Raw genomic sequence first — 17,365 nt, 5'->3', positions numbered from 1 at the left:
CTGCATATTTCAGTTATAAATGATTATGGTTAAAATGTATGTAGATATTTTATAAATAAAGTCGATGGGGGATTTGTTTGAGGGTATTATCCTTTCTGGGTGTTTTGTGCTTGCTTTGTCTGAGTAGAAAATCTTTTTTTTTTTTTTTTTTGGTTGTGTATAAGAGGAAAGATACATATGCAGAAACACACACACACTATAAAATATCTCTTTAGTATTATTTTTTCTTAAAAATATTCCTAATAATATAGCATTTCCAGCGCAAAATAAAATAGTTGAAGATATAAAATTATTTTAATACTGCTGTATGTCTTTCTACACACATGTCTGTGTAGCATGTGTCCACGGTGAATGAATTGATATGGCCTTTGCTTTAAATAATTTTAATTGTGTCACCTTTCTGTTCTGTAAAGTTCAGGCTTTTGCATTCCCCAATGCTTGTTCATCATACACCAATCCATGCTCGGATCAAGTTTAATTTGGCCAGCACAATACTAAGTGTTGTGGATTGAAAAAAAATAAAAAAAATAAAAATCAGGAATAAAGATATGCAATCTTTATTCTATAGTAGTTACTTTGATGTTATTTAAGTATCAACATTAAAGTCATCTGCTTTGTCGTGGTTTTAGGATATCACTATAATCACAATAATGTTCAACTATATACCACATTTTAATTTATTGGTGACTGTTTACTAGGTTCTTTTATAGTTTGACATGCCTGTCAAAGCCATCTGAAACGTTACCCTGGTACATTCTGTGAAGTCTACTAGAAGCAGCTGTAATGTTTAATATGTGAACAGACAGCTTGAAATAGTAAGGAGGTACATTTCATTCCCTATGTCATGCTTGCTGTCTTGACTTCTTTGTAGCTGAAAGATACATAAATGGCAGGAGCAATCACAGTTTTTAAAACAAAATCTTTTTTTTTTTTTTTTTAATATAGCACGAATAGCAAGACATTAATATTAAGATTAAAATGCATATCAAAAAGTTCAGATTATGTATCATCTCTTTTTTCTATTTGCACCCCGCTGGTTTGAGTTTAAAGCTATTTACTCTCAATTATTCTGCGTGTATCTGTTTTAAATAGATAGCAAATATTTTAAATATTAATTTGTTATAAATAACCTGGCATCCTCTTGTCGATTACCTGAATTCCACACAATAGACAAAATTGATCTCTATTGTGTAGTTGTTAATTTAAATATGTGAGCCAGCTATCTGGTTTTCAATGAAACATAACTGAAACTGGTTGGTGTGAAAGCTTTGTGGTCGATGAGCAAACTAAAAAACATGTGTAGATTATTATGTTCTTTTTTTAGTTTGACCTGGAGGGTGGAGAATTAAAGGGGTCATTCTATTAGATGGATGAGTACATTGTACCTAAGCATATTCAACTGCTTTAGTTTAAGTGCCTTATGTGGCAGGTTTTGTCCATTTCTTTCTAATGTGCATAAGCTTCCCAAGACACTGGAACAACTAAAGCAAGCTAGGAGGGGAGTCTACACTGTGTATGTTACTCACCAGGGAGAAAATCACACTCTGCATTCTTGCAAGCTATTGCTATCTGTTAAATTTAGTATGTGTTTCATCTAAGGACCTTTTTGCAACATGTAGCACTGAAAAGGCATTGCTACAATAGCAGAGTCAGCTTGTACATCCCCTTTTCCAAATAGGCTCTTCCTCTGCATTGCATCTAGGCTTCAGTGATTTGCTGTTTGGAGACTGCAGATTTGCATAGCCCTCTCCTCAGCAGCGTGGTCTGTTCCAGTCTCTTTCATATCCACTAAATAGCATCCTCTTGTCTTATTGTCAATACCGTGTGTCCATTCAGGTTCCAGGAGCAGGAAGTTAATGAGTAGCCGTGGCGAGGCTGGGGGTCTGTGAGTGTTACAGTGTGTGTTCAACCTGGATTGCCATTTCTATCTGAAGTAACGGGGCTTGCTTTAGCATCTCTTATCATACAGGAGATGCTGTGTATCCTGTGGATTGTTTTGGATGTCCTTTAAATACAAGAAAAAAACTTGGGTTATCTCAGTTCCAAAGTGGAGTGCCAGTAATCCTTTTTTGATTTTTTGTTTCTGATGTTACTGTAGCTAATTTATAGTGGATCTTCATTTGTTCTTCACTCAACTGGGGCAGAGAATTAGAGACTGGATTTTTATTATTACTCTACGGTGATGTGGATTTCCTAACAAAGGATGAGGAGAAGATTTCTTTTTTTAAAAAGAGAAACGATGACAGACTAGTATCATGGGCTGTGTGGCTTTGTGAGGGTCCAACAAACAGGGGGCTGCTTGCAGAGACTTCTTTCAACTCAGGGAACATGGTGTGCCAGAGAATGTTTTACAATCCAAGCACAGGCTCTCTTGCCATCACTGTGCGCTTGGCTTTTTGGATAGTTCCCTTGACTTTCAGTTGTTTTGTAGGAGTGGCATGGGGCGCTTCAAGCCTAGGATCTCATCATGTGCATCACTTTCAAGGCAGCAAACATCACTCAGTGCCTGTTGCAATCTACAAGTCCCCTGCCTCCCTGCGAGCAGGTCATGGTGGGTCTTTTTTCTTACCTATAGCATTTGGTGACACCTGTAATCTGTCCTCCACCTCCCTTTTGGATTGAATACCCATTGTAGGGGATTAATAGCAGTTAACGGTATATAAGGCAGTTTGATTCCAGCTGTTTTAAAGGGCTACTGTGTCTTTCACATAATTTAAACTTCATGCTTAGCTTCAAAACCTGTATGTTGTACCACTTTTTTAAGCTAGTGTTGATTTTTTTCAAATGGCATCTTCAGAAAAAGAAAACAAGCTTCAATCAGTGACATGTATTTATTACATTTTTTGTTACTGTTTTTGTTTTCAGCAGGTTTAAATACGTTTTCCTTAGGAATATGATCCTTTTATATTTTCTTTCATTTTAAATTTCATTACTCGATATTTGTTTTTCGAAAATAGTGTTCATGCATTGTAATGTACAGGTCGATGGCTGACACCAAGACTGTGAGAGACAATGCCATATTAAATGAACCCAGAGAAGCATGGATGCAGAGGGAAACTACCTGTATAGCCCGAGACTTAAAACTGTTTCCATTAGGTAGTCAGGCCAGCAGTGCTGCAAATTATTGGCACCAGCATTAAAAATATTTGGCACAAGCAAATGATTCTTGGCGCACTGTCTTCCATCTCGATTGAGTTTGCACTTGTTTTTGGCTCATTTGCTTTTCAATGTTCCAGAGACACATTGAAACAGGCTGTAATGTACTACCTTATGCTGCTAAAATTATTCCAAAGATTTATTCTTGAAATCTGTATAAAATGGGCTGTATTGGATGCTTTCTGCGCTTTGTACCTCGCCTACAATTATCCATAATAACAGTAAATGGCCCCTATCCAATTCAAATATCATTACAAGTGAATGGCAACCTTTGTCATGACATTAGGTGATCTAGATTTAATCGACAAGGTCCGCAGTTAGTAAATCACCTTTTAACAGCCATTACTGACCCCTTATTTAAACAATTAATGGGAAATCATATTTTTATAATATACTGTGTGCTTTTCATTGAAATCAGATAGATGAATATAAGTTATGTATCTGAATCCAATGAATATTTAGTTACACTCATAAATGAAACCAGTTGAAATGCTAATGTAATTTATCAGCGTTTTAAAGGAACTGTAAATGTATTACTACCTCTTGTAGAAATGCCAGAAAGCATTACATCTTTGATATTATGGGATGTTTACCTCAAAGAAATGCATGCAGTGCAGTGTGCCCTTCCCCTGACATGAAGTCCAATCATATAAACATATGGTGTGAATTTCGAGCCTTTTGCACAAGCATATAAATAACTAAAGACTGTATTAAGGATGTAAATAACAGTCTGCAATAAAGAATAGGCTACATTTATATGTTAAAGCCTATATATTTCTATATAGGCACATAGATTTGTCACAGTAAGTATTTTCTCAGTTTTTTCAAAATAATTGTCTTTGTTGCTAAATGTAATATGAGCATACTACATTTTGTTTAGTAGCCTAGACAATTTACACAAAATAGATTATGGTCCTATACAGATGCTCAGAATCAGCTAGAGGGTTTAGTGGCACATGTGTGCAGTCTATTGCTCCCAACACGTTGGGGAAACCAGACATGTCACAGAAATTTGTTTTTAAGGCTTGTAAGTACACCCTAACTTCTGTGAAAATTAAATACTTGAGTGTTCGCATCAAAAAAGCATTGTGTACAACTGGCAAAGTACGAGAACAAGCAGACTGGGAAATGCCAGCAACGATTAACAAAGTGATGCAATTGTAAGTGTTGCAATTGTCGGCAGCTTTTGTACATCTCATTAGAATTGAGAAATCTCATTGGCACTATCTCTGCCGCCTGTTTGCGAATTTATGCAGGAACGCCCATAATTACATATTAATCTAAGCTTTAACTGCAAAGAAAAACTGCTGCCACTAACAAGTCACAAATAGCATTGCGCTTGTTTAGTACATTTCACCCAAGACTTACGACTCGTTTCCAACTGGTCTGCAACTATTGTGACAGGTGCAACACTAGTACATCTACAGTATAGTATTTAACTGTGTGCTATATACTAATAAACTGATTTTTAAACCACATTCATGCATGAGCTTGCTTTGAAGTTAGGCCTATATATCTTGCCAGCATTATGAGCCATTATGTATTAAATTAGCAGAGATACATAACATATGTACCACTATTTATTAACTGTGCAGTTTATGTGCAACACAAATAAATAAAATAATGTGTTCTCTTTACCTAATGCATTGAGAATGGCACTCCAGCATAGTCACAGAGGCAGAAAAGTGTCATCAATCATTCCTAACAGCAACTGCAATGCTTTCATGTAGCACAGGGGTTTTCAGCCTTTTCTTGAAACTGTACCCCTTCTGTGTGCAGGTTTCAGCTAAAGTACCCCATTACAACTTTTGCGACCTGAATGGTACCGCAGTTGCAATAAAAGGCAGACTAATCTGATTAACACGTTTCTTTTTTTCTGTAAATTTAATATATCATTTGTCACAACAGTTTGCAACCAGCTGGTTCAGAACAGAATACCAAACAGTAGGCTTCATTCTTAGAACTTTTAATTGCATGTCTTTGGATGCACACAATTAAAAGACGCACACAATTAAAAGACACACACAATTAAAAGACACACACAATTAAAAGACTTTTATTATTTAGGAATCTCTTTGGAAACACTCGTATTCGCTTTCTATTCTGCAAAGTTATTGTAAATAATACAAAACAGCCTGCACTTTAAATGTTCATCATGTTACCATTTACTTCCCATCTCAGCATAATTATGTGTGCCATTTCAAATGTTTACAATATCAAAAACATTAACCTCAAAATAAATCTATAATAATTAACAGTGATAAACTTATTTTATTAAAGCCAGCAATTAACCAAAGGGACTCTGTATAACTTTCTGTCGCTTTGCACTTTCTGTACTCTTTTCTTCCTTCGTTTTTCTTTTGCAAGTATGAAATTTATCAATTTCAAACACCGAAAACAAAGTATGAATATTGTGATTGTTAGTCATGTTTACCAGAGCATTTATACTTAATAAAAAATGCAGAAACACTGTGCTTTACTGATATGACAAGTTGAAAACAGCAAAGCTCATGAGCAGCACAGAGCGCTCTCCACAGGCACAACACCAGACGCCTGCTTCACCTATATATCAGAGTAGAAATCAGACACATACAGGTGGAAAGTGCAGACTTGATAGGCTCTGTGGGTGTTGTATTTATTTGTTTTTTTCAAATCTGTGGTTCACTTTGAGCTGCAAAACAAAAATGTAATATTTAGGCACAGAGGTTCAGAGAATATATAATACCATTACAAAATTAATTGAAGATCATTATTTTCTTTAATTTTTTTATTTCTCCTGCGTAACCCCTATGACGAAGTACCCCTGATTGAAAACCCCTGATGTAGGATATGGTTTGAAAAAATAAACAATTTTTTAATACTTAAATTATTGTAGCAAGATTACATAAAGTAAATAAAGAAGATTATATATATATATATATATATATATATATATATATATATATATATATATATATATATATAGACTGGGGGAGGGATGTGTCTTGACTGGAAGCCAGCGAGGGCTTATTGGAATATACAGACAGGTTCATCCTTCTTCATTGTCTCGTCTTTCCACGCCTCATTTACACTTTTATCTAGTGTCACTTCTGATGTGACAAAACAGATCCCATGGTTACCCTTTGCATCCTTGCATAGGCTAACCCTGTTCTGTAGTCTACACATTTAAATAGAAAGAAGTTTCTTTTGGCTGTATATACATATTGATTTCCATATTCACAACCACTTACTCAAATATGTATAATAATAATAATAATAATAATAATAATAATAATAATATAAGGAATACTGTACACACAACTGTACATAATAAGGCTGTAATTCTGTCGAGGGTTTCCGGTGACATGTAAACCACGAGAGTGCTAGCTCGAGATATTTATTTTTAACAGTTGAAAAAATTCAAAATAAAAAGCAAAACAAGATGTACATAATAATACATGTACTATTACTAAGAACCGGAGAGTAGAAAATGCACTGACTTTTTTGGAGGATGGGGTTGGATGATTTCCTCGTCCCTCAGAGTCTCTGGTTTCTGAGGGCCTAACATCCCAAGGAGGGCAAGTGGCTGAGGGAATTTCTTACAAAATGTATGTGCTTATTGTTTTTCTAAGAGTACTTGCGTATTTGCTCTCCCTCTCTTCTGTGGATACAGCTTTAAATCTGCCAGCCGTTGTTGTTTGTTTCAGTATTGACAGTGATTTGTTGTGTTCATGTACTGGTGGTACAGTTTTTTTTTTTTTTTTAAATTGAGGTTTGCAGTATAATCATCAATCTTATTATACACAGGCAATCTTATAATTAGGGTCCTGCGTTTTATGCGACCTGTTTTTTTTTCAATTGTAATTCAGCTGCTATCCCCTAGATGTCCCTGCAGCCACTCCAGTTATAGTAATCGAATTCACAATTAAGAAATCAACACATTACACTTTGACTAAATAGAAAAAAAAAGCTAATTATGAGTATAAATGGTAATTGAGTAAATTGATGCGTTAAAAGAAAAAACATGGAGTCAAAGACATCGCAATCAAAAGCATTTCATTGGTGTTCTGTACACCAACGGGTATCATTTATTTTGCACAACTTGCCATTTATCTTTGGACCACGCGAAAGTCAACAATAGACCGACATGTATCATCAGAAAAACACAGAAAACGAAAGGCTGACATTGACAGCTATGAGACGGCGTCCTCCAGTAAAAAAACGTAAGGGGAACGAAAATTATGAACGCAGACGAGATGTTATTTTCGATTTGACAGAGGCATTTGTTTGTGTTAATATTCCCCCTGGAAAAAATTGACAATCCCAAACTACGTGCATTTCTGAACAAAAATGTTTTTAATGCGGGAGCAATTCCTACAGCAGGTCGGTCAACTGAGAAGGGAATATCTACCCCAAATTGCACAAGATGAAAATTGTACAACTGGTAAAGATGTCAGACAGTGTATCTGTAATTACTGACGAGTCTACAAATGCAAAAGATCAGTATGTTTTGCACATTTTGTTTGTTCTCCAAGGACAATTGAATACCTCCGAACTGAAAGTAATATTAGCCGATACAGTTAATCTGCACTCTGTGAATTACTCATTGGTGGCACAGGGCATTGTGAAACGTTTAACGCATTTGAAGTTAATTTTAATAATGTGACTATTAACTGGATGTGACAAAGTTCAAAATCTCAACACCTAATTGCGACGCATGCCAAGGGACTGGTGGATCTGATTCAGTGGTTTGAAAACCGTGAAGTGAGAGTCCATCAAACATATAATAAAGTTTCAGAATTAATTAATACATACTGAGCAATGGCACAAGAGGTACACAGCACAGACGCCGCAATAAACAAACTATGTGTAAAAACCTTCCATGACATTTCTGAAAAACTGAATAATTACTACAATAATTATTTCCCAATTTAACATGAAAGGCTACAATATATTTCTCAGTTGTTACCAATTCTGTAGATGCTGAAAGAAGTGTTTCTTCTTCTGGCCAAGGTTTTACAGAACAACGTCAATCTATGAAAGAGGGCAGGGTTAACCAACTGACGATGCTTAAGTTTAATAGCAACATTTAATGCATGGGACATTTTCTTTCATGAAACTGTAAATGACACTTAATGAGCTGATTGCGAACAACCTTGCATTATTATTATTATTATGTTATATTTGTAATATATATGTTACAGCATTGATGTTATGATTTCAGTATTATATATAAATTGTTCCGGGAATCAGTGCTGTTTCTTTTAATATATTTGTGGACAAATTATGTGTTCCTACTAGTAAACTGAAACATTTAAATTATTTATTTTCACATTATAAGAAATAGAATGCAGTGTGGAGTAGTGGTTAGGGCTCTGGACTCTTGACCGGGGGGCCGTGGGTTCAATCCCAGGTGGGGGACACTGCTGCTGTACCCTTGAGCAAGGTACTTGACCTAGATTGCTCCAGTAAAAACCCAGCTGTATAAATGGGTAACTGTATGTAAAAAATATTTTGATATCTGTATAATGTGTATAATGTGATATCTTGTAACAATTGTAAGTCACCCTGGATAAGGGCGTCTGCTAAGAAATAAATAATAATAATAAAATAACACTGAATAAGACGTATTGGTAATAAAGGGATGCATGACTAAATAAATGTCCGTAGCTGCTGCTGCCACCTAATCAACACACCAATGCGCATTAATAGAATGACTAATTGAGATGATTAAAGGAATTGGGAGATTATTAATCAATAAGTGGTTTAATTAAGCAGACTACATGACCACCTTGCGGTGGGAATGAATGAAGTGCAGCCTAAGAAAGCAGGTCGCGTAAAACACAGGGCCCTACTTATTACACATGGGTGTCGCACCACCACCTAATCTTATAATACACAGGTCTCAAACCACCACAGTGTATAAGAATTATCATTCACCATGTACAACAGTGATGATAATAATAATAAGAATAATAATAAGAATAATAATAATTATTATTATTATTATTATTATTATTATTATTATTATTATTATTATTATTATTATTAATATTATTATAGATAAAACACATTTCGGTAAATGCTCTTCTTGCATGCAAGTTGACACCAAAAAAATGAACTGAACTACAAAATAACAACCTACTCTAAATGCATTTCTCTTATCAACACTAACAACTCAAACTGAATTTGTAATATTAGTAGCAGTGATATTTGCTTATATATGTGTGTAATAATACTGAAACATTCTGTTCTATACTTTGCATGCAGTTATTACTTCCAGAAACAAATCCAGTTAAATAATTACATGTGGCTTGAATCTAAAAGCCATATTGAAGCGACAATAGCAGCTTCTCGTAAAGCTGTGCTAAATTGTAATCAGCTATATATGAAATTATCATCGTATCAGGGCTTTTTTAAAAGGAAATAATTAAATGGTTCAGTGGCTTGAGACTTGTATCGTCGATTTTAAAACCTCTAGAAAACAGCCGAATTAACCAATTCAAGTGGCAGAGCCACTTCCAGATTGAAGATGCTTAAAAGTAATGTATTGGCCACTTGCTGTGTAAGACCTTTTGTCAGGCTCTTGAACATGTATAATGTAACTTTTGTGTTTTAATCCCAGATTTTCTATCAAAGCCTAAAAAAGCGATTGAAATGATTGTAATCCATTTTAATAGGCTGTACCTATGTACTAATGAAGAAATGGATGAGAGGGTGAACTGTGCTGTGGCTGCATGGACAGGGAGGCTGGTGTTTTGTAGGTCTGCTGTGCATTGTGGCTTCTATAATGTTATCATCCCGGTGGCTGGGTCCTCATGTCGCGATGAGAGATTCATTCTTTGATGTTGTCTCTTGACGATCTGCAGTGCTGTAATCAGAAGTGGAACAGGGCTGATGGATTTCTGATAAGTATCTCTATACAAGCTCCAATGCCTTGGAACCAACACATGTTATTGATTTTGTGCAGAGTTTTTGCAAGGACTAAATAATACAGGGAAAAAAAGACATTGTTAGCTGCTTGTAATAACATCTTACAATGATCAAGCAATATTAGTGCACATGTCCTGGAAGACTTCCAGTGCAGAACTGGCCATCAATTAATTAAAAAATATATATATATATATATATATATATATATATATATATATATATATATATATACATACAGTAAGTGTAATTGAATTGTTGAAGGAGAGTTTTTGCTGTGTTAACCAAGCAAGGCGTGATAATAGATGATACTGTTAATTACATTAACTGTGTACATCACAGTTAATCTAATAATCTGTATCAACTCTTTAGTTCTATTATGTAATTCAAATGGTTCCATATTAGTGATATATTCTCCATAAAGATGTCTTTGACACAAGTCATTTCATTATTTGATAGATTTATAAAAGATCTGAAAAGATTGTTAGGGGCAAATTATTTTATTTCTTACCCCAAGTCATTTGTTTTGTGCTCTGTAGTTAAGGTCTACAGTCAACCTTGGGGTGCTTTGTAGAGTTGATCAGAATTAAGTTCCCTAATTTTCCAAATTGAATTATGTGCTGTAATTTGAAATAAGAAAGAATCCTAATGAAGAATGAATAAATTAAACCGTAATGTACATATTTTATAGTATTAAAATGACCTGTGGGAGAAAAAAAAAAAAAAATTAAAAAATTAAAAAAAAACATTCCTTTTTTCTAAGGGGTTATCTTTAATAGAGTTTGGGTGCATGATTATGCTAAAGTGAAAAAATGAAGGTGTATATAACACAGTGAATAATAATGTCCAACTGCTAATTATTTCTGTTATCATTTGTGGTTCCTTCAAAGGACAAAACTGGAAACTGCTGGGCTGGAGAAGAAGCATACCCAATGCTTTAAGCAGTAATTCATTTTTTTTCTGATCCTTTATCACACAGATGGTCATTATAGTGGTTATCTGTCGTATGACACACTTGATTATTTCAATAAATGTTCAACACATCATTTATCCCAGCGTTTATTGGCTCATCCTTATCCTTCACATTGGTAAAATCTTGTGATCGTTCGTAAACTCATTGTATAACTCATTGAGCCTCTTTCTGTGCTTTCTTCAGTTGCACTGTAATTTCACCACAGATTGATATGAGACCTGACAGAGCAGGAGTAGCAGATGAGGTCAGCAGCATAATGCATTTTTGCAACAAATGCCTAAAAGACCGTAGCTGGCATATTGTGCTGTATTTTATTTAAAGAAAAGCGATTAAGTGAGGTCTGGTGGGGAATGTTGAGGTTTTAAGTTCCCCTTACCTCTCATGAAGATACTGTATTATAAATAATGAGTTAAAAGCACCGGTTTATATCCAGGATTGTATATAATACCTAGTATTATTAATACTAGCACCGTGAAAAGAAAAAAAAAAAAAAAAAAGAAACAGGGAAAAAAACATGACAAGTCACTGGCTACAGTTTCCTCACAAAATATTGATATTTTTATAATATAATATATCATTTTGAAGACAGCAGTCCTAAATGTATACCTATAAACCCAAAACAATAGATACTCCCCCAGTCTTTATAACCCACAGTGGCTCTGCAGTTATTTTACAATTTTAACTTGGTTAACTTCATATCCCACAAGAATGCCCCCCAGGCGCTGATGCAATTATTGCAAGTTACTGTACCCCCCCCCCCCAACACGGTGGGGCTTTTGGCAAACCCACCAATTAGCTGAAGCCTTGTTACAAATACAAGCAGGAAAATCATTCTTCCATCCAGAGTTATAGCAGCGGCCATTTTGTGGCACAGAAAATAGCAGTACCTTTACCACCAGCAACAAAAGCCTAATTGCCTGAGAAAAGGTCAGTGCTGAATACCACACAGTTAGAACTTCTTTGAAAAATGTGATACAAAAAACTGCAGAAAGAAAGAAGGCCCTTACTGGCATGTACTGTATCAGACTTTCTACCAGGTGCAGCAAAAACAATATACATGCAATCCCAGATAGGTCATTTTATGTCTACTTTTGTGCAATCATTTTAACACAGAGAAGTATGCAAGCCAAAGTCGTTGGCGCTTGAATGGTTTGGGAAAATCTTAAAATCTTGCGTGGGCTTCCAGTAAGCTTTTATGGCTTGGCTCAGAATAGAGGAAAATTACATTATAGAGAAATTCAACAAAAAAGAAAGTTTAATAATCAGAATTTAACAGGCTAAAGACATTCTTTACTTAGCTAAGTGTGAGTCGGGGCTCACATCAAACATTTCACAACAAATGTAAACACGATGCTATCTTATAGTAATACTGCATTAAGATGATTATGAATTGAGATAATTGCTGTGGCATTTTACAAACAATAGATGCAATTATCAGAATTATAATTATTTATAGCACAACCTTTTTGTTACAAACTGACCTTTTTTTCATGTCAACTGAGAACCAGTTTTCAGATTAGTTTGGTCTGAAGTGATGGTGAGTTCCTCAAGAACTCATCCACCATTATACACAAACTACATCAGCAATTACAGTACTCTAATACAGCATAGCACCTTTCCATCCACTGTACAATGGTGCGACAGCAATTAAGCTTGAAAAGTAAAATGTTCTGAGGAATGTGGCAAATGTGTCAGGTCAGCTGTTTCAATATATGGCATGCAGTTTGATTGAGTTCTGTTTTACTCTCAGCTGTGTGATCTTCTGGTGTAGTGAAAAGAAGAAACATAACCTACTATAGTTTCAGTCAGAAAATTTATGCGATAGATTAATTATTAAAGCTCAGACTACTACAGTATACAAATGTTACACTACATTCTTTAGCCTTTGGCCTCACCTTTCGAGGTACCCCAGCCCATAAATTAGCTCACAGATAAGTGGAGAGGCTGGCTGGCCATAGGGAACTCTGGCGCACAGTGAGTACTTAGTGGATTGAGGTAAAATATTAATCCTTTCCTTGCCAATCATTGGACATATTGTTTATTGAGTGGCAAATAAGAAACTAGCTATTCGATTAAGGGTTTAGTCTGCTATTGGAAGCATCTAAAATATGATTGATATTTACGTGATGTTAAAGCGCCAGAACCATCGTTTTTGCTTAATGAATTACCAGCATTGTCCCCTAAGCTGACACTGCTAAGAGGAACCTGTAGTGGCAGTCCCAGATCATGGCAGCCAGAAATTCTTGTGTTTATCGGAATTTAAATGCTGGTGCAGCACTAGGGGCTCCGTAAAGTTAAGGGAGGAGTGTACTGATGGAACCAGGATTGAGGGAGCTCTTCAGTGTTACTGCCATAGCTAACCTTTAGAGTACAGTATTCCTCTCTCATATCTCCAAGCTTTTTCATCCTGTATCATAATGAGTGCTAAAAATCCCCATAGCTCCAAAAGAGAGGATGTCATTACTATTCTTTTATTAGGATTTACAATCACATACCTGCAGTCCTGTGGCAGTGCATCGTAATGCTTGCTATAATCCATTCTAATAGGATTGGTGAGGGTTTTAAGACACCAAAGTATTTCCTTGGATTCTGGCGTGCCTGGCAGACTGCTGTCGAACACTGATAAAAAAATATCTGTCAAGCGCGGCCATCAAAATATCTTATATTGGGTATATTCTTTCATTGCATGGATTTGCAAGTATCTGGAATGAAAACAAAATAGACAGAGAATATGCTGTAGCGTTTTGAGGCTACTGTTGTCAATGCAGTTATTATGTTCATATACTGCACTGTTAACTCCCCAGACTTCCTTCAGAGGATCTGATGACTGCCGTTTATATTAGAATGCCTTTGCACAATTTCTATGTTTTTTCAAATTGGTTTGATAATTAACTGAAGCCACGTCGTTTTCTTAGATAGTTGACATCTCTTAATATTCAGCGAATGCGTACTTAAAAATAATCAAAATATAATTATAGCACAGGGACCACTACATAGCACTTTCAGCCATCTGTGGATTTAGATTAAATTAGCTTAGCCCAACAAAACTCACCATTTCCATGTGATAGCATTGTGCAGGTTAAGCCTTCTGTATCATGCAGAATCCCCAAAATGGAGATCAGCTGTACGCACTACACATTTCTCCCATATTCTCTTTCCTATTCCATTTAATCGTTTGCAAGCAAGATCCCTGTGCATTGCCATATCTGGACTTGAGAAACTCAGCGAAAAAGATGTATTACTGAACTCGTAGCTTAGTAAAAACTCCAGAAAAAAAATCCATTACCAGCCACGAGGAGAGTTTTCATTGTTACGTTCCCATTGCAAAACGCTGCCTCGGTTATGAACATGTGGACAGTTGATTAGGCCAGGATCATGCTGCAACTCTTACATTTTTGCAGTATTCAGAGAACATTTCTGTATGTAAAGGCTATAAAATAAAGTTACAATGTTTTATGTCATAGCTTCCAGTACATGTGGCTGCTTTTCAGGAAATGTATAACGTAGAGAGAATATAAAAAATACAGTGTAAGTGCAGGGGGGAAAAAAGCAGACAATGTACATGTATTATTCTACAGTATTCGGGTGGAAAACAAACTAGTGAAGATCTGAGCATCTGTATCTTATGAAAAGAACCTGGTGCCAGGGCTTGTAGCAGGAGATTCATAAGGAGCAATGGAAACTGTAGGAGGACATGCGCACCGTTTGTTGTGATATTTACTAATTAGAAAACATCCTGTCATATTATGCAACCAGCTGAAAAAGGTCCACATGCTATTTGGCTGCCAGTCACTCGACTGATGGGATTTCAGGTTCACGCAGTTACACATTCTATTTTTGCATAATTAATTCATAATCAGAAGCACCAGTTTAAGTCCTAAAGGCATTGCGTGACACGTCTGGTCATTAATACATTTCATAGACTTGTCTCCGAAGACATGTTATGCAAAAATAATCAAAAATGAACAATGATAAATTTACTTAAAGTGGTGACTTAATTGCCTGCTGTTGATGGCTTTTGAATGGCTTTCAGTTCTGGTCACCTCGTTACAAAAAGGATATTGCTGCTCTAGAAAGAGTGCAAAGAAGAGCAACCAGAATTATTTAAAAGGTGTGTCGTATGCAGACAGGCTAAAATAACTGAATCTCTTCAGTCTTGAACAAAGAAGACGCGATGATCTGATTCAAGCATTCAAAATTCTAAAAAAGGTATTGACAATGTCGACCCTGGGGACTTTTTTGACCTGAAAAAAGAAACAAGGACCAGGGGTCACAAATGGAGATTAGATAAAGGGGCATTCAGAAGAGAAAATAGGAGGCACTTTTTTTACACAGAGAATTGTGAGGGTCTGGAACCAACTCCCCAGTAATGAAGCTGACACCCTGGGATCCTTCAAGAAGCTGCTTGATGAGATTCTGGGATCAATAAGCTACTAACAACCAAACGAGCAAGATGGGCCAAATGGCCTCCTCTCGTTTGTAAACGTTCTTATGTTCTTATGACTTTGGTACAAATAATTCATAATGAAAAAGAAACGCTTCAAAAGTCACTGCTTAATAAAACATGAATTCAAGAGTGCTGAATTGGAGGATAGCTTAGTCCTGTCTGTGCAACAAATGCAGTATATCTTTTTACTCTTACTTAATAAATGATGTCTGCTTATTTCAGTATCCACATCATAATGTACAGTATATACCAAACAAGTGCAACATTTGTCATTTGAACATGATGCATTAACTAGGTTGCCTGACACTAACTTACTATACTTAGGTGACATTTTTACGTAATTGTAAATGGATTATAGTAGGGCACAAATACTACTCTTTCCCAATAACAAAAGTATTCTGGTTGTACTGTTGAGAAGTTACAATACTGAAGCATAATGCAATTCACATTCTGTGATACTGTTTGTCATACTGTTTTGCATAGTTTCTGTCTTCAGACTGTTTTCTTTCATTTTCTTTTTTTTTTAAACTGGAATCGTGGTAGGGAACATATGATTAAATTATACAGCTGGCTGCAAGAATTATGGCTTTGGAATTGAGTTGGTTAATTAAGATAATCAGCCTCATCAGTGCTGGCAGTTTTTAACTTTCTGGTACAGTAGGTTTTGTCATCTATCAACCTGGCTGATAGAAACTAGATTGAGTTTGTGATTGACAAAGCCACTTCCTGAACTTTCACATAATATATTTCCTTCCACTACATAATAAATCCATCAGCCCCTTCATAGACTCCTAAGCAGCAGGATCATTAGGCTTCTGTGCTGCCTCTCAACCATGTTCAGGGGGCTGCTGCTTCTGCAGTACTCTATTAATTTATCCTGGTAATAATTTTATTTAATCACCAAATACATATTCAGCTCATAGCACTGCCTTCTATATTTTATGCTTTCTAAAAAGAAAAAGTGCGTACCTTATAAGCCCAAGTTTAAAATGTCCCTTTTAAAATTTTACAATAATATCAAAACGCCATTTCAGAAATGGATAAATAATTGAAAACGTGTGTGCAGAAAGCAAGAATATGTAACAATGCAGAAAACCCACACCAAGGAGTCTTATTGTCATTAAAATTGACAGTATAGTAGGACACCGCAAATTATTGAAAGCACGTATTCACCCTGCATTTCTAAAAATGAAATTAGGTTGGCAGACCAATGAAGTCCTGGTATGATTCAGCACCATATCCCAGAAACCCACTGCTAATTAGTTTGTCAGCGTTTGTACTTCTCTTTCCGGTGTAAAACAGAGAAAACCCTCAAAGCAAACTCTGGTAACTAATAGTATTTATATTAAAGGGTAGGAACATGTGATGTGTACCAAGCAGTGTTATCTTCAGGTTAAAGGATTATGTGAATGGCTGTCTATAATTTGTATTCCTTTCTGTACTGTATATTCATCCTGTCATGCCTTACACCACATGAGGGATAAGGTATAGCTTTCACATCTTCAATTCCCCCAAGTGCATCTCACATCTTAATAATGTAGAATCCACAGCTGTAAAACAGTGGGCTGATTCCCATTTGGTCATTTCTCTGCCAGTACAGTACTATTGTATTCTCAGGCTCCTGTTGCTGCTGCACAGGAAACGCATAACTACATATGATTTAACATATATATTCCTTCAAGTTATAGGCTTCAATACTAAATAGTACCCTGATGTTCCGTATTAAATAGCTTCATCCCTCAGGCTTCATTTTAGTTTTACAGTCTGACTTATCTTGGTTAGAGCACTGTTTAGATTTGGTTGATGTCTTTAGTGGTATGCTTTTACAATTCTACAGTTCCATAGCTGCATCAGTCACACAACAGGTAGCTCATTGGACT

The 17,365-nt window shown here is 35.8% G+C and overlaps 1 protein-coding gene across 25 annotated transcripts in view; it reads left to right on the top strand.

Moving 5' to 3' along the window:
- The window catches only part of LOC117410391 (neurexin-1), a 455,487-nt gene that overhangs the window by 257,139 nt on the left and 180,983 nt on the right, over window positions 1-17,365 (top strand). For 3 of the 25 annotated variants that reach the window (XM_034016886.3, XM_034016885.3, XM_034016884.3), the window contains exon 1: window positions 1,713-2,551. The exons of 21 other annotated variants lie outside the window; for them this stretch is intronic. In XM_034016886.3, coding sequence (XP_033872777.3) covers window positions 2,329-2,551 — 223 coding nt within the window. In that variant the 5' untranslated portion in view covers window positions 1,713-2,328. Of the gene's footprint in view, window positions 1-1,711; window positions 2,552-17,365 lie in introns of those variants that run through there. One more of the 25 variants, XM_034016887.3, reaches the window with a different exon arrangement.

Source organism: Acipenser ruthenus, chromosome 6, assembly GCF_902713425.1.
Source record: "Acipenser ruthenus chromosome 6, fAciRut3.2 maternal haplotype, whole genome shotgun sequence".
NCBI classification, from domain to species: domain Eukaryota; kingdom Metazoa; phylum Chordata; class Actinopteri; order Acipenseriformes; family Acipenseridae; genus Acipenser; species Acipenser ruthenus.
The sequence above is the reverse complement of the archived record's forward strand: the minus strand, read 5'-3'. Positions and strand labels throughout refer to the sequence as shown.